General features: G+C 39.3%; 1 protein-coding gene across 3 annotated transcripts in view; it reads left to right on the top strand.

Moving 5' to 3' along the window:
- The window catches only part of SUGCT (succinyl-CoA:glutarate-CoA transferase), a 760,453-nt gene that overhangs the window by 170,390 nt on the left and 567,816 nt on the right, over window positions 1–22,247 (top strand). For all 3 annotated transcript variants that reach the window (XM_045053214.1, XM_011280299.4, XM_045053213.1), the window contains one exon: window positions 14,402–14,497. In XM_045053214.1, the coding sequence (XP_044909149.1) occupies window positions 14,402–14,497 (96 nt within the window). The remainder of the gene's footprint in view (window positions 1–14,401; window positions 14,498–22,247) is intronic.

Here is a 22,247-nt window from a genome sequence, read left to right as displayed (position 1 = left end):
CTCCCTCTCTCTGACCCTCCCTCATTCGTGCTCTGTCTCAAAAATAAATAAACATTAAAAAAAAGTAATGTATTTTTTCTTTCTTGGTGTTCTTAGAGTTTTTTTGTTTGTCTGTTTTTATCACTGAGTTGATTTTGTTAATTAAATGGCAGTCCTTGGCACTGTGTACCTGTCTTCAGTACATGAATTTTTTCTTGAAGTGTAATAACGTGACACATACTTTACCTGCTGAATCATTTGGTCACTGACATGATTTCTTGCCCTAATTCACACCTGGTTTTGCACCTCTCCCTTGAAGTCCCATGAGGACACTTTAAGAAGAGTCACCACTGAAGAACTTAATCATGTCCTGTATGCTGGTGAGTCTCCCTTGTTATTCTGGGAGCCGTGCCACAGAAGCTCAGGAGAGCAGTGCAGTGTGATGTGGCCAGACAAAAATCCTCATTCGAATCACCTTTACATTCTTGGATTTTAGTCAGTTAGATTGATCAGATGTAGTCAGAGTGTGTAAATGAATTTTTGTTCTCATGTCGGAGCTTGGTTTATAAGCTGTTGTTCTATGCAGCGTTGTTTTATATAGCTCTGTGACTTCAAGGTTCTAGGAAAATGACTCAATTATAAAATCTTTCTCCCATGAACTTGAGGGAAATGCCTGAAATTCCACTCAGAGAGATTCATTCCTTTAGCTCTAAGGCTTTTGTGTTCATTAGTTTTCTATTAAAGTCTGTATACCCTGGAAAAGGTAACATCACGAACAATCTTCACTTGACACCATTTTTGGTAATTTGGCTAAGCATTCCGGCTATTGTTCTGTCTCTTTCCTCCTTTTACTGCCAGACTTACTTGTATTATTTGTATTGAGTTTTCTGTTTTCCACCGACTTTTCTTAATCCTTTGCGTTATGATATCCACTCCAATTTCTCTCTTGACATTGCCTTTGAAGGCTAATTTCTTTTTGTTGAGTCTGAGACTCTCACTGTCCTCCTCCTTGGCCTCACTTGGCTATTTGGCACACATTCAACACTGTTCTTCTAACATGCTTCTCCTTTGGCCTCCAGACACCACACCTTTCTGTTATTCTTCCCACCTTCACATCCTTTAGAGTTATGTTCTTTTTTTTTTTCTTTTTGTTCCCTCCTTGGTTGACTCCAGAGCCTTGCCCTTGTCCTCTGCTTTCCTTGGAAGCATTCAGCCGACCCATCTACTTCAGCAGCTTCAGCCTTGTATTAATTTTCTATTGCCACGTAATAGATTAACACATGCATAGTTCGAAATAACACAAGGTTATTACATTATAGTTTCCATGGGTGAAGAGTCCAGGAAAGCCTGGACCATTTGCTCGGGTCTTAAGAGGCTACAATCAAGGTGTCTGCTGGGCTGCAGCTCTCACTAGGGGCTCAGAGTCTTTCAAACCCTTTCAGGTTGTTGGCAGGTTGTTCCTTGTGGCTGTAGAGCCCATGCAGGCTGTGTTGTCAAGGTCGGCAGGAGCATGTCTCTCTGAGCTTAACCTTTATTTTATTTTATTTTATTTTATTTTATTTTATTTTATTTTATTTTATTTTATTTATTTTATTTATTTTTAAGTTTTTATTTAAATTCCAGTTAGCTGACATACAATGTTAGTTTCAGGTGTACCGTGTAGTGATTCAACACTTCTATACAATACCCGGTGCTCATCACAGCGCGTGCCCTCCTTAATCCCCATCACCTGTTTAACCCATTCCTCCCCCCCCCCCCCCCCACCTCCCTTCTGGTAGCCATCAGTTTATTCTGTATAGTTAAGAGTCTGTTTCTTGGAGTACTTCTCTCTCTTTTATTTTTTGCCTTTGATTGTTTGTTTTGTTTCTTAAATTCCACATTTGAGTGAAATCGTATGGTATTTGTCTTTCTCTGACTGACTTATTTAGCTTAGTAATAATACTCTCTAGCTCCATCCACATCATTGCAAATGGCAAGATTTATTCTTTTTTTATGGCTGAGTAATATTCCATTGTATATAATACATTGTATATTATACATTAATGTAATATTAATGATTTTTATATATTATAATATATATATATCTCACATCTTCTTTATCCATTCATCAGTGGATAGACACTTGGACTGTTTCCATAATTTGGCTATTGTAGTTAATGCTGCTATAAACATCAGGGTACATGTATCCTTTTGAATTAGTGTTTTTATATTCTTTGAATAAATACCTAGTAGTGCAATTGCTGGATGGAAGCCTCCATAGTGTTTTCCAGAGTGGCTGCACCAGTTTGCATTCCCACCAATAGTGCAAGAGGGTTCCGCTTTCTCCACATCCTTGCCAACATCTGTTGTTTCTATGTTGTTGACATTCTGACAGGTGTGAGGTGATATCTCATTGTAGTTTTGATTTGCATTTCCTTGATGATCAGTGATGTTGAGCATCTTTTCATGTATCTGTTGACCATCTGGATGTTTTCTTTTTTCTCTTCTGCCCATTTTAATTGGATTTTTCGGGGTTTTTGAGTGTTCAGTTTTAGAAGTTCTTTATATATTTTGGATACTAACCCTTTATCTGGTATGCCATTTGCAAGTAAGTATCTTCCCCCATTCCATAGGTTGCCTTTTAGTTTTGTTGATTGTTTCCTTCGCTGTGCAGAAGCATTTTATTTTGATGAAGTCCCAATGGTTTATTTTTGCTTTTGTTTTCCTTGCTTTAGGAGACATATCTAGAAAGAAGTTGCTACGGCCGGCATCATGGATGTTACTGTCTGCGTTCTCTTCTAGAATTTTTATGGTTTCAGGTCTTACATTTAGGTTTTTAATCCATTTTGAACTTATTTTTGTGTATGGTGTAAGAAAATGGTCCAGTTTCATTGTTTTGGATGTTGTTCCAGTTTTCCCAACACCATTTGTTGAAGAGACCATCTTTTCCCTGTTGCATATTCTTTTATGCTTTGTCAAAGATTTATTAACTATGTAGTTTTGGGTTCATTTTTGGGTTTTCTATTCTACTTCATTGATATATATATGTCTGTTTTGGTGCCAGTACTATACTGGTTTGATCACTATAGCTTTGTAATTTAAGTTGAAATCCAGTATTGTGATGCTTCCAGCTTTGCTTTTCCTTTTCAAGGTCCTTTGGCTATTTAGGGTCTTTGTGATTCCTTACACATTTTAGGATTATTTGTTGTAGCTCTGTGAAAAATGCTGTTTGTATTTAAAAACTTTTTTTAATGTTTATTTTTAAGAGAGAGAGAGACACAGTGTGCATGAGTGGGGTAGGGGCAGAGAAAGAAGGAGACACAGAATGTGAAGCAGACTCCTGGCTCTGAGCCAGGACAGCACAGAGCCCGATGTGGGGCTCAAACCCATGAACTGTGAGATCATAACCTGAGCCAAGGTGGGACGCCCAACCTACTGAGCCACCTAGGCGCCCTGTCTACTTGATAGATTTTTTTTTTAAAGTCTCTTGTGGGACTGATTATTTCTATTTTGAATTAAAGATTTTAACTTTCGGGCGTCTGGGTGGCTTAATTGGTTAAGCGTCTGACTTCAGCTCAGGTCATGATCTCATAGTCCGTGAGTTGGAGCCCTGCGTCGGGCTCTGTGCTGACAGTTTAGAGCCTGGAGTCTGCTTCAGATTCTGTGTCTCCCTCTCTCTCTCTCTGCTCCTCCCCTGCTGATGCTCTGTCTCTCTCTGTCTCAAAAATAAATAAAAACATTTACAAAAATGAAAAAAAAAAGATTTTAACTGTCTTGAGAGATATAACTCTCTTTTATTGATTTTGGGATCTCTGACAGCACCTGACAGAGTGCTCTGCATATAATAAGGGCTTATTAAATATCTGCTAAATGCATGAAGGAGGCAATAAACAAAAGTAACTTTCATTTCTTATAACTTCTTTTTAAAACTAGCGTTGCAGAGCAATGTATGTATTCTAAAAACAGAACTTAGAAAGATGTTTGAGTGTAGTTGACACACAATGTTACATTAGTTTCAGGTGTACAGCGTGGGGATTCAACAACTCTGTACTTCTGCTGTGCTCAACACAAGTGTAGCTACCATCTGTCACCATATCGTGCTGTTATAATATCGTTGACTATATTCCCTATGCTATGCCTTCTATTCCTGAGACTTTCTCCTTCCATAAATGGAAGCCTGTATCTTCCACTTCCCTTCATCCATTTTGCCCACTCTCTCACCCCCATTCCCTCTGGCAACCATCGGTTTGTTCTCTATATTTATAGTCTGATTCTGCTTTTTGTTTGTTTATTCATTTGTTTTTAGAAACAAATATTTTAAAGAATGAAGTTATTTCAAATGTAAAGCCATATTCGAAGAAAACATTTGAAACCGAAGACATCACAGGAATAAATAAGTACATCATGTCACTGTTACCTTTCTATATTTCCACTTACTCATCACATTTTTTCCTTCTAGTTATTCATAACCACTTTTTGAGTGAAATGATTGACTGGGTCAGTGGTTAATGGTAAGAAATATGTTTGATGTATTACACTAAACATGCTTTTGAAATTCTGTCTCTCTGTGTTGTCTGGTCTTACCTTCTGGCATTTGAGATCCAGTTTCCACATGTCTGATTTTGATTCAGATGGATTGGCAAAATTATTCTGAGTATGATGCAAATATGTTTTCTTTTTGAGTTCAGTATATAAAATAAACATCAATATGATTTGACTACCATTAGTGATAGTTCAGAGGAATGTGAAATGTGTGTGTTCCTTTCATTAGGTTAAAAAAAAATGGCCCAAAGAGAAGGATTTGACAATATGTTCTTCCTTTGCTAAACAAATAAAGGTAGAGATTTTAAAATTACATAACAGCTCTACTGGTTTTTCCAGTGTTTATAGGTAAAATGTATATAGGTTGAAGTTTATTTCTAATTACATTGGAATAGAAGTAAAGACATAGTTGCAGCAAAGCAGAAATCTTTGAGTGAGTACCATATTAAGGATTATGTAATAATTAAGGTCGGACTTATCTGTAGAGGTTTACCTAATAGAAAAGGATGTTTACTGACTGTCTTTTCTTTACCAAGTAGGACAGTCCAATAAACCTTTTCTAGGATCGTGGCCATTCAGGAATACTAAGGAGTTTGATTCTGTATGAAATACAGAATAGAATGCCGGAATCCAGACTAGCTGAGTTCAGGTCCTGGCTTGTCCATTTACTAGGTATATAACTGTGGGAAGATTATGAAACTGCTCTGTGCCTCAGTTTTCTCATTTGTAAAATGGGTTCATCATAGCACCTCTCTCATACAGTTGTCATGTGGGTGAAATAAGATAATTTGCATAAAATGCTTAGAACAGTACACAATAAGTACTTAATATAGGTATTCGCTTTTATCGTTAGTGAATACTAGAAGCTTAAAATGGTAAATGCAGTATGAATAGGTATAATTCTTATTCTTTTTTCAACATGGGATAGCCATTCCACTCCTGAATGTGTTCCCTCCTTAGCCCTATGGGCTGGAGATTAGACTGACCTGCGAGTGAGTCATAGATTTGCCATTTAGCAACTCACTGTGTGACCTAGACGAGACACCCAATCTGCTTAGGCTTAGTTTTTTCATCTGTAAAATAGAGGCTGTAATACCAACCTCATGTGAGATCATTTGGTTTCATTCATTCCCCCTTAATACTCCATATAACAGCCAGATGATCTAATTATTATAAATCAATGGCTTCCCTTGACACTTTGAATGATATTCTAGGACCTTACTCAGGCCTGCAATACCTACATGATCTGGTGCTTGCTTCCCTCTTTAACTCCATCTTTTTTTTTTTTTTTAAGTTTATTTATTTATTCTGAGAGAGAGAGAATCGGGAGAGAGAGTGCATGAGCAGGGTAGGGGCAGAGAAAGAGAGAATACCAAGCAGGCTCCACACTGTCAGCACAGAGCCTGACACGGGGGCTTGAACTCACAAACCGTGAGATCATGACCTGAGCTGAAATCAAGAGTCCAACGCTTAACTGACTGAGCCACCCAGGCGCCCCCCTCCTTAACCCCATCTTATACTATTGCCTTTTTTACCTACTACGTTCCCGCTACAGTGACCTTATTTCTGTTCTGAAATATGGTAAATTTTTACCGCAAGAAAGTCTTTTAGTTGTTGATGTGGTTGCCTAGAAAGATTCCCCTAGATTTTCACATGCTTTCTACAGGTCTCCAGTTAAGTGTTAACATCTTCAAAAAAATTTTTATTTTTACATTTATTTATTTTTGAGAGACAGAGAGAGACAGAGCACAAGTGGGGGAGGGACAGAGAGAGAGGGAGACACAGAATCGGAATCAGGCTCTAGGCTTCCAGATGTCAGCATAGAGCCCCATGCGGGGCTCGAACCCACAAGAACTGTGAGATCATGACCTGAACTGCAAGATCATGACCTGAGCCGAAGTCAGACACTTAACCAACTGAGCGACCCAGGTGCCCCTAGTGTTAACCTCTTCAAAGAGACTTTTCTAACCTGCTGGTCTAGAAAATCATTTCTATCTATCATTTCTTGATATCCTCCTGTTTTTTTATGCCTGAATGTAGCTGACCCTGGAAAGTAAGCTTCATGACAGTGCAACCATGTCTGTCTTATTCACTCCTATTTCCCCTGTGCCTTGAACAGTTCCTGGCACATAGTAGGTGTGATGTCAAGATTTTTGAATAAATGAATGAATGAGGCACTGGTTGACACTTAAATAAATATTATATATAATATATTAACATAATATATAAATAAACATTCCCTTTACTTACCTTTTGATCCCTCTTCTTTTTATGCTTTCTTGTAAGACTGGAACAGGACTTCTAGAGATGATCCTGGAGTATCCTGTAGTGCCACAAAAAAGGAAGTGCTTAAAAACAAAAACCTCACCATGATGGGGTGTGTGTCAAAGGAGCCAACTGAAAGAGCTCCCAGTGGCCAAAAAAGAATGATTTGAGCAACAAAATAGAGTCATATTGGATTATAACCCAAAGTATAAAATAAATACCTAGGACTCTGTGCTGATATAAATAAATGACTGAATAAATAAATAGGAGAGAAGAGACAAATATCCTATGCAGAATTCAAAATAATTTATGTGGACAGTTCATCCTTGAGAAGGAGGAGCATAACTCCTCACCCCCGAAGATTTCATTGTGGAAAGGGGGAGAAAAAAAAGAATGATTTTACAGTGGAGATACCTGATAGCCACCACCTCAGGCAGGTGATGGAGGTCAACACATGACAATGACAATGTTAAGTCATATGGATAGTTTGTACCTTTGATAAGATGGATGAAAATGGCCCTTTACTTTTGTGAGCTTTCTTCCAAAAAGTCCAAATTCCCAAAGACCAGCCCATAATTCTCTAATTATGAGAAAAGTAGAAGAAAAATCCCTATTGAGGAGCAGTCTCCAAAATACCTGATCTGTACTCCTCAAAGCTGTCCAGGTCCTCAGAAAGAAGGAATGTGTGATCAGTTGTTACAATCAAGAGGAGCCTATGGAAGCAACCACCAAATAGAATGTGATAGGTGTCCTGAATAGGATCTTGGAGCTGAAAAGAACATTAAAAATGAAGGAAATCTGAGGCACCTGGGTGGCTCAGTCGGTTAAGCATCCAACTTGGGCTTAGGTCATGATCTCACGGTTTGTGTGTTTGAGCCCTGTGTCCTGGGTCTGTGCTGACAGCTCAGAGCCTGGAGCCTGCTTCTAAAAGACAGAATAAGTTCTGTCTCTCTCTCTCTCAAAAGTAAACAAACATTAAAAAAAAAATTTTTTTTATTTTTTTTTTTTAAACTTTTATTTATTTTTTTTTTCCAAACGTTTATTTATTTTTGGGACAGAGAGAGACAGAGCATGAACGGGGGAGGGGCAGAGAGAGAGGGAGACACAGAATCGGAAACAGGCTCCAGGCTCTGAGCCATCAGCCCAGAGCCCGACGCGGGGCTCGAACTCACGGACCGCGAGATCGTGACCTGGCTGAAGTCGGACGCTTAACCGACTGCGCCACCCAGGCGCCCCCCCAAAAAATTTTTTTTTTAAAAATGAAGGAAATCTGAACACACGGACTTTAATAACAATGTGTCAATATTGGCTCTTTCATTGTAAAATATATATCACACTGGGGTAAGAGGCTAATTAATAGGAGCATTGGAATGAACAGTCAAGGGAATAAAAGGCGCAGCATAGGGAATATAATGAATGGTACTGGGATGGTGTTGAAGGAAGCCTGATGGGAGCCACACTTGTGCTGAGCACAGCATAACGTCTAGAGAAGTTGAGTCTCTAGGTGGTACACCTGAAACCAATGTAACATTGTGTCAGCTAAAAAATAAATAAGAAATGAAATCAGCAGAGAAAAGAAATAAAAATAATAGAGGAACTGGGTGTGGAGTATATGGGAACTCATTACTATTTTGGTAAGTTTTCTGTAACTCTAAAACCATTCTAAAATAAAAAGTTAAAAAAATTATAAACATTTCCTCACGTGGTACTATCTTCTTCTGTTGCACCATTTTAAATGCCTACTTTTATCTCCTGTTATGTTTAAATATCGTAGTTTATTTCACCTACTCCCTATTTTGGGGTAAATTGGTGCTGGTGGTTTGAATTGCATCATCATTCATACCTCTGATTAGAGGCTATTTTTGGCATGGAGACTTATCTTCTTTTGTTTTACCTTGTTCCTGGTTTCTTCTCTAATTTTCTCTCCCTATTTTCCCTTAGGGAATGACTTTAAATACTTTCTATATGCTGATGACTGCAGCCCCAGTGATTGTCTTGCATGCATCTCCAATGCAACATATGCAAAGGAGGGTTCTTGTTTTCCTTTCCCTTCACCTCCTTCCTCTCTTGGATTTGCTTATTTCTGTTAGTGCCTTCATAGCCTACCCAGATATTCAGCCAGAAACCTGGGAGTTATGTGTAGCTCCCTCCTCTTCCTCACCATTTTATCTGCCATCCCCTTCCCATACAGTCTTTTACATGTTCTGTCCATTCTATCCCTAAAGGAGATCTTAAATCCATTCATTTGGCCATTTCCACTGCCACGAACTTAGTCTGAGCGGTCAGAGGCTTATGCCTGGACCTTCACAGTATCTGTAACTGGTCCCTTTTCTCTCTTGTCTCTTTTCAGTCCATTCTTTGGGTTTAATTCCAAATGCAGTGGGAAGCCCTATGAGTTTTAAGTAGAAGGATGACATAATATAATTCTTGATTTTAAAACTATCATTCCAAGGGGCACCTGGCTGGCTCAGTCGGTGGAGCATGAGACTTGTGATCTTGGGGTTGTGAGTTTGAGCACCACGTTGGGTGTAGAGATTAATTACAAACAAACAAATAAAATAAAATAAAATGATCATTCTGAAAGATGAGCAGAGAATGACTCCTTCAGGGGCCGGCAGGATCTGTCCACCTCTAATTTCATTTCCTGTCTCTTTCCTGTCATGCTTCAGTTATATGCGTCTACTTTCATATTTTTTTCCCCCTGTATGCCACTCTCTTTCTTGCCTTAGGACTTGCCCACATGATATTCTCTTTGTTTTTAAAGTTCTGCCCATGCAAGTTCCTATAACTGTTTAGTTGTCTTCTCCACTATTCTTAAGTCCAAAGAGAGCAGGACTGCGTCTTTCTATTTACTTTTGTACCCTGTAGCTGACATAATACCTTACACAAAGCAACACTCAGTATTTGTTGAGTAAATAAACTAATACTTACTGTTTCCATTCACGTGTTAAAAAAATTAGTGCGTGGAAGTGCCTGGGTGGCTCAGTGGATGGATTAAGCATCCAGCTGCCGCTCAGGTCAGGATCTTGAGGTTTATGACTTGGAACCCCACATCGGGCTCACTGCTGTCAGCACAGAGCCTGCTTTGGATCCTCTGTCCCCCTCTTTCTCTGCCCCTCCCTTGCTCACACACGCTTTCTCTCTCAAAAATAAGCATTCAAAAAATAGTGTGGAAACTCTATGTTAGGTGCTGGGAGAACATATGAAGGGTTTGTAGCAAACAGTTCTTACCCTGAAATAGTTCCCGGTTTAAAAGAAGGGATAGGATAAGCTATGGATAATAAGTTAGGTTGGAGGAGGACACTGTAGTTAGAGTAGTTTAAAGTTCTGTCATTAGCCAGCTGTGTGACTTCAAGTAAGTTATTTCCTTCTCTGTTCCTTTATTTATCCATCTCTAACCTTAAGAGATTAGGCTAGATTTCCCTGAGGCTTTGGTTCTCAAATCTGGTTGCATTGGTTAAATTATGTTTTTCCCAGACCCCATCCCTGGAGAGTCTGATTCAGTAGGTCCGGGGCGGGGGGGGGTGGTGGGTCCAGGAATTCTACAGGTGACTATGATGCACAGGTAGGTTTAGGAACCACTGATCTAGGTCTTCTTAGCTTTGCCATCTTATAAGTGTAGTTGTATAAGGTGGACTGTGAAAGGGCAGCTGGCGTTAGGCAGATTAAGGGGTTGCGTTTGTTCAGAGGCAGGGGAAATATTTGTTTGCTTGGGTGATGAGAGGGTAGTGGAAATGGTGACACTGCAATGGACTTTGAAGAATGGTTGGAAAGATGGGCAGGTGCAGAAGTGAAGCATGATTGGTGTTTAGCCCAGCTTAGTTGGAGGCCAGAATATGTGCAAGAGAGCAGGAGGGGAAAATTGACCAGTTGTGATGCAATGGACCCCAATCCTAGTATTGTTTTCCCCACTTTTCCCATCATACTTGGTTTTTTGGAGATGAAAAATTCTATTATTGCAGTTTGATCCTCATTCGGTAGAAGTGAAACGTGGTGACAGACCCCATGGGGCTGCTTTGGGAAATAATTGGGTGTATTCTTCCTCATGTCTTTTGGGGCTGTGCCCTTTGAGAGCCACTTTGACCATGCCATTGGTTTTCTGGTTAGACACACAATACCAGGACCCACTATGTTATCTAAAATAATAGTTTTTCTGTCAGAATGATTATTATTAAACCAAAGTTGGCTTTTTTGTTCAGATGAAACCATATAAAGGCAACATTCTGAGTAAATTATATAGCGTCCACATGATGAAATAATGGCCCTAAGTTTAGGGGATGTAAGTAACGATCTAATGCAATATTTAGAATGGATATACAGTATGTAGTTATTAACCTAAAAGTCACATCCTGCATTCTCTTGATTTGTGGAAAATTTGTCATTAATTGCCAGGAAGCCTCTGATTTTTCATACATAATCACGTCATAGCTGTTGACTTTCTCCCCCTTCTCCTGCCTTAAAATACTTCATTGCAAATAGTAGATTACTCTTAGTTTTGCAATGCCCCTTTTAAACATTGGGTTGCTAAGTTTAGCCCTGTCGCTCCTTTTTTTTTTTTTTTAAATAGAATTCATTTTTCCCCCAAATTTGCCTCTGAATAGTTACTGACAAATCACACTTTGTTTTTGGGTGGCAGTGGCTTAAAATCTTATCTAACCTTTCTGCCCAGTGAGAGGCTGTTAGTCCTGAAATGCTCTTTTGTTTTCATGAGTTACTGTTGTGTGCAAGAAACTGATAGGGCATCCCATTTAGAAACAGTTGGTGAGATGAGTTTTGACTCTTCATTCAAACTTACTCTAAATAACTCTGCTTTTACTAAATAGTTATCAAAGATATAGCTTAGCAAGGTAGGGTCAGAAACACAGAAGTCAAAATTGAGATGAAAGAAAGAGGTTGTGGGCAAGAAAGGAGGTAGTCGGGCTCATCTCCAGCCTAGAATCCAGCCCATACATCCTCCTGGCAACCATGTCAGATCAATCTAGGATTTTCAGGTTAACCTGTGATCAGCCAGTCAGTTCACTACCTCTTGCAGCTATTGCTGATGTTGGTCTATTGACTCTCAGTTGACTTTGAAATTAAAAGAGTGGAAATACCAAGCCTCTTATGATTCTTTGCTTGCAGAGAATTACCTTTATTAATGTGAATCCTTGGCCTTCAGCAGCACCAGAGCAACTTGGAGAGTGACTTTTACCAGAATTTATTTGAGAAGAACAACCTCCTCCCCCCATCTCTCATATATAGTTAGATCAAAGAAAAACCTTTCTTACAGAAAAACCTCAGACTTGAGAGAATTTACCCAATTTCAGGAAGAGCTTTAATGGGAAAATGACTACAATTGCATCCCTGGTATCATTTTTATCTGCCAGACTGTTAAGAAGAATAAGAGTCAGAAGTATAGACCTAGGAAGCAAATTTAAGACCATTTACTATTTGCAAATTGAGTTCTGTGTTTATGCTGCCCTGGGTGACATTGTAGGCCTGCTTCTGCTTCAACCAGAACACTGGGGGTTACTTCCTCACACATTAGGATTTTGTGCATTATGTGGTTTGATACAGGAGTTCTGCTTCCCCCCCCCCCCTTTTTTTAAAAGATTGAAAAGCACCCATTTTGGCCAAATGCCCAAGATTTTATAGAGAATGTGTCTGAAGGTCAAAGTAGTTAAATACCTACAGCCGTACAACCTCTTAGAGTTTACAGAGATGCAAAATCATGAAACTGGACTTCCTATCCAGTGCATTTTTTTGACTACAAAATGTTGATTTGATTTTCCATTTTGAAAGACACAGAAGTGATCTGTGAAATGGTGATTAGCACGAGGCAGCCCCAGGCAGCCCTGGAATGCTCCATGGTTCAAATGCCCGAGACCAGATGGAGGTCCAGAAGTGGATGACTCAAAGTTTATTAGTTTTGCCACCTGGGCAGTACAGCCGAACCAGCTGCCATAAGGCAGTTCCAATTTCAACAGAGCAGTAAATGAACATAAAAGTGAGTGTAAATCCCAAGAATAAAGTAAAGGAGAATGTCTGCTGCTGTAAGGAGATTCATCCAGGCCGAGCCCTCTTGATAGGCCTTGAGGGAGGCAAGAAGCCATGCCAGGGAGAGGGCAATGACAGGTCGTGGCACGGAGCCCTGAAAAACCACCCCTGAGTTGTTCCAGGAGCCAGACTTAGTTTGGGATATGTTCGATTTACTGGTTTGGGAGATTCCCAGTCACACCTGATGATCCAGAATGGGGAAAATAAACCCATGGTATATGTGGAATATCCTGATTATGTTATGAGGCCAGAAGCTTTTTTTTTCTGGAAACTTTGGAAAATTTTTATTAGGTTGCCTTTCCATAGTTCACAGCCCTTGGGGGATGGGTATTCGTGAGAACACAGACTCCTCGTGGCGGGTCATCGGGAATCAAGTCATTATCCTCATGTTATCCTCCTATGCTATTGAATCATTGTAGGTTTTCAAGATATGTGTATGAAATACTGCAAGAGTCAGAAGTTGACCCTAAGGTTTTAGATGATCCCTTTAAGAGATCTAAGGCTTTTGAAACCTGAAATAGGTATAATAATGAGGGTATGGGGTTAGGACTAATTTGAGAGATGTACAGCAGTTTTTGTTTAAATGAGGACAATTCGCGGGGAATTTCAAAAAGTCAAATAATTTTGATTCTCTGTGTCAGTAAGAATGCTTTGGGCAGCTGAACTGATTGAAACAAAGTAGAGGTTTATTATTGTTATTTTTTTCATGAAATGAGAACTTTAGAGGAACCTGGCTCATGGCTGGTTCAGCTGCTCAGGGATGACACCAGCTCTTCTTTTTGTCATGCTGACAGAAAGCAAAAGGACACGGGTGAGGAGGGGAAAGGAATGTACTAGATGCTGATGTATTTTGATGTGGTTTTGATGCTCAGGGCTGGACCAGGGTTTCATCTACTGGGTCGACCTCCGTCCTCAGTTGATCTTTAAATTTTATTTTTTAAGTTTATTTATTTATTTTGAGAGAGACAGAGACAACATGAGAAGGGGAGGGGCTGAGAGAGAATCCCAAGCAGGCCTTGCGCTGTCAGCGCAGAGTCCAATGTGGGGCTCAAACCCATGAAACTGTGGTGAGGCGAAACCAAGAGTTGGATGCTTAAACCGATTTGAGCCACCCAGGCACCCCTGTCCTCCAGTGATCTTTCTGGGAGCTGAATGTTATTCGTACTTAGTCTCAGGCAATAATGTAATACCGTTCTATCTTTGCGTGATGAAGGCATGGTGGCCTGTGTATTTTCTTTATTTTTTAAATGTTTTTATTTATTTTTGAGAGACAGAGACAGAGCACAAGTTGGGGAGGGGCAGAGAGAGAGGGAGACACAGAATCGGAAGCAGGCTCCAGGCTCTGAGCTGTCAGCACAGAGCCCGATGTGAGGCTCGAACTCAGGAACCTAAAGATCATGACCTGAGCCAAAGTCGGACATGTAACCAACTGAGCCACCCAGGCATCCCTCCTGTGTATTTTCTAACCTATTTGGGGTTTCTTCTCTCTTTTATTTTCTTCTGCACTGACATGAAATGAACTCAAATGAGAACTTTCACAGTATAACCTTCTGTTCGTAATTGTGGGTTAACTACCTTTTTTTCCCCCCTCCTCTGGTAGGTGGCCTGTCTGACCCAGGTAGCTGCTAATTATCTGATTGCCCAAAAGGAAGCAGAACGTTGGGGCACAGCTCATGGCAGTATTGTTCCTTACCAGGTAAGAATAATACATACAACATAGAGTTGGGCTACTGTAATCTGCAGTTTCGTATGATATGAATTTGGGAAATTATTTCCCTTGCTAAGAAAAAAAAACCTTTCAGGATACTCTGTTATGTATCTTTGTCTGACTATAACAAGGTTCTGTTGTTCACTTTAAATTCTGTGTTTTGCACATTTCTTCATCAGAAGATTAGTAACAGGACACTTAAATGGATCAAAGGAACTTGCTGAAAGTGAGTGACTTTTGGCCACACATGATGGTTTGTGTTTTTTTCACCCCAAAGAAACACTGATTGTAGCCATTTTATAAAGCATGGTTTGTTCACCATGTCAATTATAAACCAAATGTTACCTACCCCAGCTGACAATAATATTCTCACGGGGTTGGAGTAAAATGAAAACTCGCGTGTGACGGATCTTTATTTTCAGAGCAAAGCAGATGGTTCAGGAACTGCTGTTCTTTATTAAGTGTCTAAACTTGTCCTTAGAAATTCTTGATGTTGGCTAGTGTGAATGAATATGTGAAGGAATTGTGATCTTTCACAAATAAAATAAGAACAGAAACTAACTCTTCTTCCAAACCCTTAACCTTTGCTTAGCTTCGTAGATTCATTTCTCATTGTATTTACTAATATATTTGTTATATCTTTTCTAATACGTTTAAGAGTTAGAGGTGTCTTTTTCATCACCATATCCTTTCTCACATCCAGCAGAAGTATGGACTAGGCACCATGTAAATATCTGTTGAATGAAGGAGTGAAGTTTACTGTAGCCATTTCAGTGCTAATGGCCTTGACAGAGCATGTAGAAGTCAGCATTTTGCATTTGCCAGGAAATCAATCCATCAACAACTGCTACTCATCCTTTTAGTTTTAAGAACATTATTTCCTTCAGCAAAACTAGCTTCTTTTCCATTTCTTTTAATACCAATTTGAGCAATTCAGTGACCCAATGTGAATCTGGAATTTTTCGCTTTCTATTTCTGTGTATCTTCTCCTTGTCCCTGAGGCGTTACTATGATTTCCTTGTAGAAGTGCCTTTTGGCGTAACTACAGTAGTGGAGACATTTTCTTTTCTTTTCTTTTTTCCTTTTTAAGTTTTTATTTATTTATTTTGAGAGAAACAGAGACAGTGTGAGCTGAAGACAGGCAGAGGGAGAGGGGGAGAGAGAGAGAGAGAGAGAGAGAGAGAAAGAGAAAATCCCAAGTAGGCTCCACACTGTTAGCACAGAGCCTGACATGGGGCTCAATCTCATGAACTGTGAGATCATGACCTGAGCCAAAACCAAGAGTCTGATACTTAACTGTCTGAGCCACCCAGGTACCCCTGAAGACATTTTCTTGAGTGCCTCCCCTTTTTTCTTTAGCAGTGCTTTTATGACCACTGTTAGTGACATTTGGGTTCCCTACTTCTTAGCCCTCTGTGGCTAAACTTCTAGTCAGACCTACCAAAAGCTGCATTTTTGAACTTTTTAGAGATCATCAAATTCAGCCTTCTCACTTCTCTGATAGGCAACTTGATGCCTGGGGCTCCTGGGTGGCTCAGTTGGTTAAGCGTCCGACTTCAGCTTAGGTCATGATCTCACCACTCATGAATTCAAGCCCTGAGTTGGGCTCCATGCTGATAGCTCAGAGCCTGGAACCTGCTTCCGATTCTGTGTCTCCCTCTCTCTCTGCTTCTCCCCTGCTCACCCTCTGTCTCTCTCTCTCATTCTCTCTCTCTCAAAAATAAATAAATGTTAAAAAAAAAAAAAAAGGAATTTGATACCTGTATTGAATAGATGGATCCCAACTCTGATCTGCCTGCTTGTTGACTAGTCTTTCAGATCCTGCTACCTTTGACAGGAGAGTGCTGTGGTTCCAGCTGCTTCTTCTATTCCAAACCATACCCTCTCCGTCAAACTTGCTCATGGCTGAAAGGTTGCCATCAACGAATTGATACTTATCACTGACTGTGGAGATCCATCTCAAAGGCATTTTAACAGAGGGAAATGTTGGAACTTGTGGGAGTTCATCACTAATAATGGAAGGCGTATTTTTAGTTTTTGGTGTGTGGAGAAAGCATTTTTGACTCGGAAGGCTTTATAGTATAATTCCAAATCACATCACATAGGGATGTGTTCACTGTGTTGTAGTGTAAGATTTATAGTTTATTTTTTGATTATTTAAAAAAAAAATGGAATGTCTTTTAAAGATATAATTTTAATGTTTTATTTATTTATTTTTGAGAGGGGGTGGTGGGGAAGGGCAGAGGGAGAAGGAGACCGAGAATCTGAAGCAGGCTCTGCGCTGACAGCAGTGAGCCTGATGCAAGGCTTGAACTCACAAACCGTGAGATCATGACCTGAGCTGAAGTCGGACGCTTAACCAACTGAACTACCCAGGCGCCCTAGAAAAAATAGAATGTTTTTTTAAAAAGTTTTGTATATCAGGGTGCCTGGGCGGCTCAGTCAGTTAAGCGTCTGACTTCGGCTCAGGTCATGATCTCACGGTTCGTGAGTTCGGGCCCCACTTGGGGGTCTGGACTGACAGCTCAGAGCCTGGAGCCCACTTCCGATTTTGTGTCTCCCTCTCTCTCTCTCAGCCCCTCCCCCACTCGTTCTCTGTCTCACTCAAAAATAAATAAACATTAAAAAAAAAAAGTTTTGTATAGACCTTGGCTGGCCTTCCTGTGCTCAGGAGTCTTGAGTATGCTGTCAATTATTTTACTGTGAGGTAAAAAGAAATTTAGAATCTTTTGGCTTTTACTAGGGTAGGTAAAGGATATGGGAGACTCTGTGTGTGCATGTGTATATATTCTTTGAAGACAGAAATGTACTTTTCCTGCCAGAATTGTCCCAGTCACATAAAGTGGATACTGTGCTTATTTGATCTAGTTGATTGCAGCTTTATTATCTGTAAGAAATAAGAGAAGATCTACTAGGATCTTTCCTCAGGAACTCAGAATTCATCTGTTTTTTCTTGGTAGAGGACCGGTTCGGCACTGTGATTAAGGAACAAATGCAAATTCAGCTTGAATGAAACCAGCATATTAAGATAGATCCTAGATATGTTTCTAGACCTTGGTCTGTTTTTAATTTTTAAAATAGATTTGGGAAATATTTTTATGGGTGAGTGCCAGGATAATTATAATTCAGTTTTCTAGAATAATTATAGCTTTGCATCTAATTTGAGTTGTCTGCGTTTGGAGCTGAAAGTCTATAATGGAAGACCCCAATAGTCTCAGGAATTAGTTAGGCACCCTGCTCACTCTGCTTAATTCTTGTTGAACCCTATCTGAAAGATCACAGACCTTGAATGCATGGAATGTAAATTTCTGAAAAGTAAGGATCCTTCATTTGTGTGTTATTTTATGTACCCTCAATCCTTAACTTTTCGGGTTGATTATCCACTTGTGTTCATTCTTCCCTATTCTTCAACTGCCAACTTTCTGAAAATGAGTAAACCAAACAAAAGTAGAGAGAATTGAGATAGTCATTCTGCTACTTGTTGAATAGATTTGGTGGGTGCTTTTCTGAGAATTCAGATTTTTAAAAAGTGGGTTTCAATGTTTCTTTTGTTACCATTACCATTGGGCCTTGCCTCTGAGAAACACCTAGCCCAAGGGGTTAATAATTACATAATGCTGATGTGACGCTGATGATTTTTAATGCATTGGTATTAGTCCAGTGTTTCTCAGCCCTTCAAACATTTATATTTATAAAGACAGGATTTTGGGGGATGGGAGAGAAGAGTGCAGAGAAAGCAATTGGCTGCTCTTCAAAAAGAATATGTTTTATTGTGTAATATGGTTATCAGTGGGGCCACTGCACTTTACATACATGCTTAACATCATAATCCCCCTAATTTCATAACCCATGTGTATCCAAAAGTCTCTCCCATATTTCTTCAACATGCTAGGAGCCTGTATTTGTATGTTCCTCTCTACTTTCCAGGCTCATGATCCTTACTGACCCCTCTCCCTCTCTCCAGAAGATCCATTCACACATATACTCATGAAGAGAGGAGACTATACTGAACATTTTCAAGGAAAAGGGGGAGATTTTATAGATGAAACTTATACAGTCTCTGATAGGAGGTCTCACCTGTCTTAACCATATCTTTTGGCTGCTACTGGGGAGTTTCACTATCCTGAATAGCATAAGAATCTCCCCATCTTTTCTGTTCCTCTTTCTCTCCCCTCTTTTTTTCAGAGACCAACGAACTTCTCTACTCTTATACAGAATTATTGTGCTCTGTAGTGCAAGCATAGATCTTTGGGTGGCCATCTCTGCCCTAAATGCTTAACAATGTACTGCTACTGTGCCCTAAGGAGCATGCTTGTATATGGATCTAACAGAAGCCCACTGAGCTCCCTCTGGATTCCTGATAAGACCATCTCTCTCCCAGTCCATACTACCAGCAGGACTTGGGGGAGCTCGCAGAGTTCTATGTGCTCCTTGGAAAAAAACCACAATCTCTTCAGCTACAGCATTGCCTTCATGATTAGTATGTACTGCCACAGCGACCAATCTGGGGAATGAGACAACCACAATTACCCCCTTCCCTTAAAAGAACACCAATCCCATCATCCTTTACACATTTGCCTCAATCACCACCAGGACTCCAAGCCTTCCAGGCTATGTGTTATCACCCGCACAATTATTCTCACATGGCTCCGTTCATCTCTTCCTTTGACCCAGTTATTTCTTCTGCCAACAGTCTTGGTGGCTTTACAATCCACTTAGATGACCCAAGCAACATCGTGGCATCTCATTTCTTTAGCGTCCCATGGCCCTTAATAATCTTTTCCTGTTTGCACTTGACTACCATTCAGGTGTTTCTCAGGCTTTAACATGCATATGAATCTCTACATAGAAATCGTAAGATGCGTTGTCTGATTCCAGGTGATATTGATGCTGCACTATGAGTAATAAATGACTATATTATTATTGGTAACTATACCGTCTCCTTTGTATTCAAGTGGCAAAAGCCCACTGCTGATTAGACTTAATGCTCCTTTCAATCTACGCCCACACTCAGGTAGTGAATATGGCTAGAGGAAAACACAGCTACCATGTTGACAAGCTCCCTCTCCGTTCACCACCATTTTTCTCAAGTGGTCCCTCATCCTTACCCACAATCCTGGCACACTATCTACATATTCATTTTCTTTCTCTGAGATGACCATTTCACATCTCTGTCCTCAGGCCTTCCCCCTATCTCCTCATCCTTAGCCAAAGATGGTCTCTTATTTCACTGAAAATTGATGCGATTGGAAAAGAACTATTTCATCTTTTCTCTGCCATGCCTCCCCAGCTCCTAAATGTGTTCCCATCTATGGTTCACTTCATTCCCTCCTGTCACAAAGGATGAATTGTCCCTTTCCACATTTTGCCTATTTAAAGCCATTGCCCCTGTACTTTATCTCCTCTGTCACCTGCATTGTGTATCTGTGGGTAGTCATATGATCATGTCCCTCACCTTAAAAACCCCAGCAACCTTCCTTAGACCCCCAAGACGTCTTTTTCCTTTTATCATCCCATTTCTCTGTGCTCTTGTATTACAGAATTCCTCAGAAGAGTTTTGGGTGGTATCTGCTGGGAAGAAGGACTACATCATCTAGTTTGCAATGTCATTTGTACCTCACAGGCAAAGAGATTTTACATTCCTCAGTCCTCAGCCATTTGGGTGCTGTGGAATAGCTCAGGGAAGTTGACTTTCTGAGCAGTTCATTAATATTACTCTTTTTATGCTTTTTCTTGAGGCTTTCAAATGTAGGGCCTTCAAAAAAACCTTTCCTTTAAATGGCCTGAGAATTCACATGGCAATTTCTTTTAAAGCTTCCTTTTTCTGGAGTACCCTCTAAACCAAGAAATTGAAGAAAACAATTATTTAGATGATTAAATAAAATCATGTCTCCTTTTCTTCAGTTTGGGCTCATTCAACCAAGGAATAGAGCAGGAAGCTTGCTCTGTTATTTCTGGTATGGACATTATACTGTATATTTAATTTGGCACAAGCAGAGACTCAGACAGGCAGTAAATTCCAAGTTTGAAGAGATGCAGTACTTTGCTATCATTCCTTAGAAAACGTTAAAATGCTGTTAAATCATAACAGATTAGGTAACCTTGGGAATCTTTTTTTTTTTCACCCATGTTAAGATTTTTTAAAAAGTGAAAATGTAAATGATATATATCTGTCTCTTCTTGTGTGACTTTTTTTTTTTTTACCATAGTCACACTAAAGCATTCACTGGAATTTGAAAGTATACTTTAAACAGGCATATGATTATATTGCATATTTAATTTCATTGATGTATTAGTAAATAACAGTAAAATAATCATGCTGGCTTCCATTGAAACATAATGATTTTTTATATTATGTAAATTATATAAATTTTTATATATTCATTATATAATAATATATGATTATATACATAATTATATAATAAATTTACATAATATATACTTTATATAAATTATATATATATACTCACATATATAAAAGTTATATATATGTAAATATGTTGATGAAAGGGAGACCAAGAGAGAGAAAGCAACTTTGCTGTGGCCATTGGTAGAAAATCAGAGACCCTGGATCGGAACCATGGTTTTAATATTTCCAAAACTTGCTTCCTTTCCCTCTGTATTTAAACTAGTAGTTCTTTTGGTGCTTGATACATTGTGGATGCCTGTCTTTTAGTTTCTTTGATAAATGGTAGAATTCTTCTCATATTTTTCCATCATCTTGACAAATGACCTATTTATTATGATTCTGGAAGGCATCAAACCTAATAAATGACATTGAAGTACATTTGAATTTTGAGCTATGGGGCAATTAATGGTAGGTTTCCATCATGTTTTCAACGTATGCTTTCAAATGACTCTTGATTTTTCAATTAAACAGTTTCTTGAGCCTCCAGTGGAGTAGGCAGTGTTTTAATTCTCGAAGGCTTCCAGATGAGGAAGAACTGGGCCTTTGATTTCAAGGAGGTCAGAAGCACTACAGCAGGCATGGTTGGGAGAGCTTGAACTTGGGAGTCAGATCCGGGTTCGTAACTTGGCTCTGCCCTTTATTGACTGTGAAATCTCGAACAGGTCTTTTGATATCACTAGTGTTAGCTGCTTCCTACACAACAAGCTGATAATGATAGTAGTTTCCATGTTTGTCTGAAAGAATTAAATGGAATAGCATATGCTGGATATTTGCTGCAGTACCAGACTCTTGTAAGAATTCAGTGGAAGGTGGCTCCTATTATTATTTCTGTAGTTGAACTTATTACTTTGTGAAAGTTTCTAGGAAACTACGAAATAGTCTCTGTGAAAGCTATCCATGGCAATGGAGGGGCAGAGTAAATAAACAATAAAGATACATAGCTGAATTTCTTCCATAATGGAATTTCTACTTTAATTTGTTTCTTTCTTTTCAAGATGGAAAGGAGAGCAACATGCTGTGGTATTTTTGTTTGTTTTAGAAAACAGAAAACTGTTCTTAGATCTTTTGAAGAAATTGCAAGTTGTACCATTGCCAAAATGTACCATTCTTTTTTCCCCAGTTGTATTGAGGAATAATTGACATACATTTCTGTATAAGTTTAAGGTGTACAGTGTGATGGTTTGATTTACACATATTGTGAAGTGATAATACAATAGATTCAGCTAATGTCCATTTTTTCTTGTAGTTGCAAAGAAAAAAAAGAGAGAAAAAGAAAAAAGGAAAAAAAAATTTTTTTCTCCTTGTGCTGAGAACTCTCTTACAACTTCT

Source organism: Felis catus, chromosome A2 (assembly GCF_018350175.1).
Source record: "Felis catus isolate Fca126 chromosome A2, F.catus_Fca126_mat1.0, whole genome shotgun sequence".
NCBI lineage: Eukaryota > Metazoa > Chordata > Mammalia > Carnivora > Felidae > Felis > Felis catus.
Note: the sequence above shows the minus strand (reverse complement) of the source record. Positions and strands in the feature narration are given on the sequence as shown.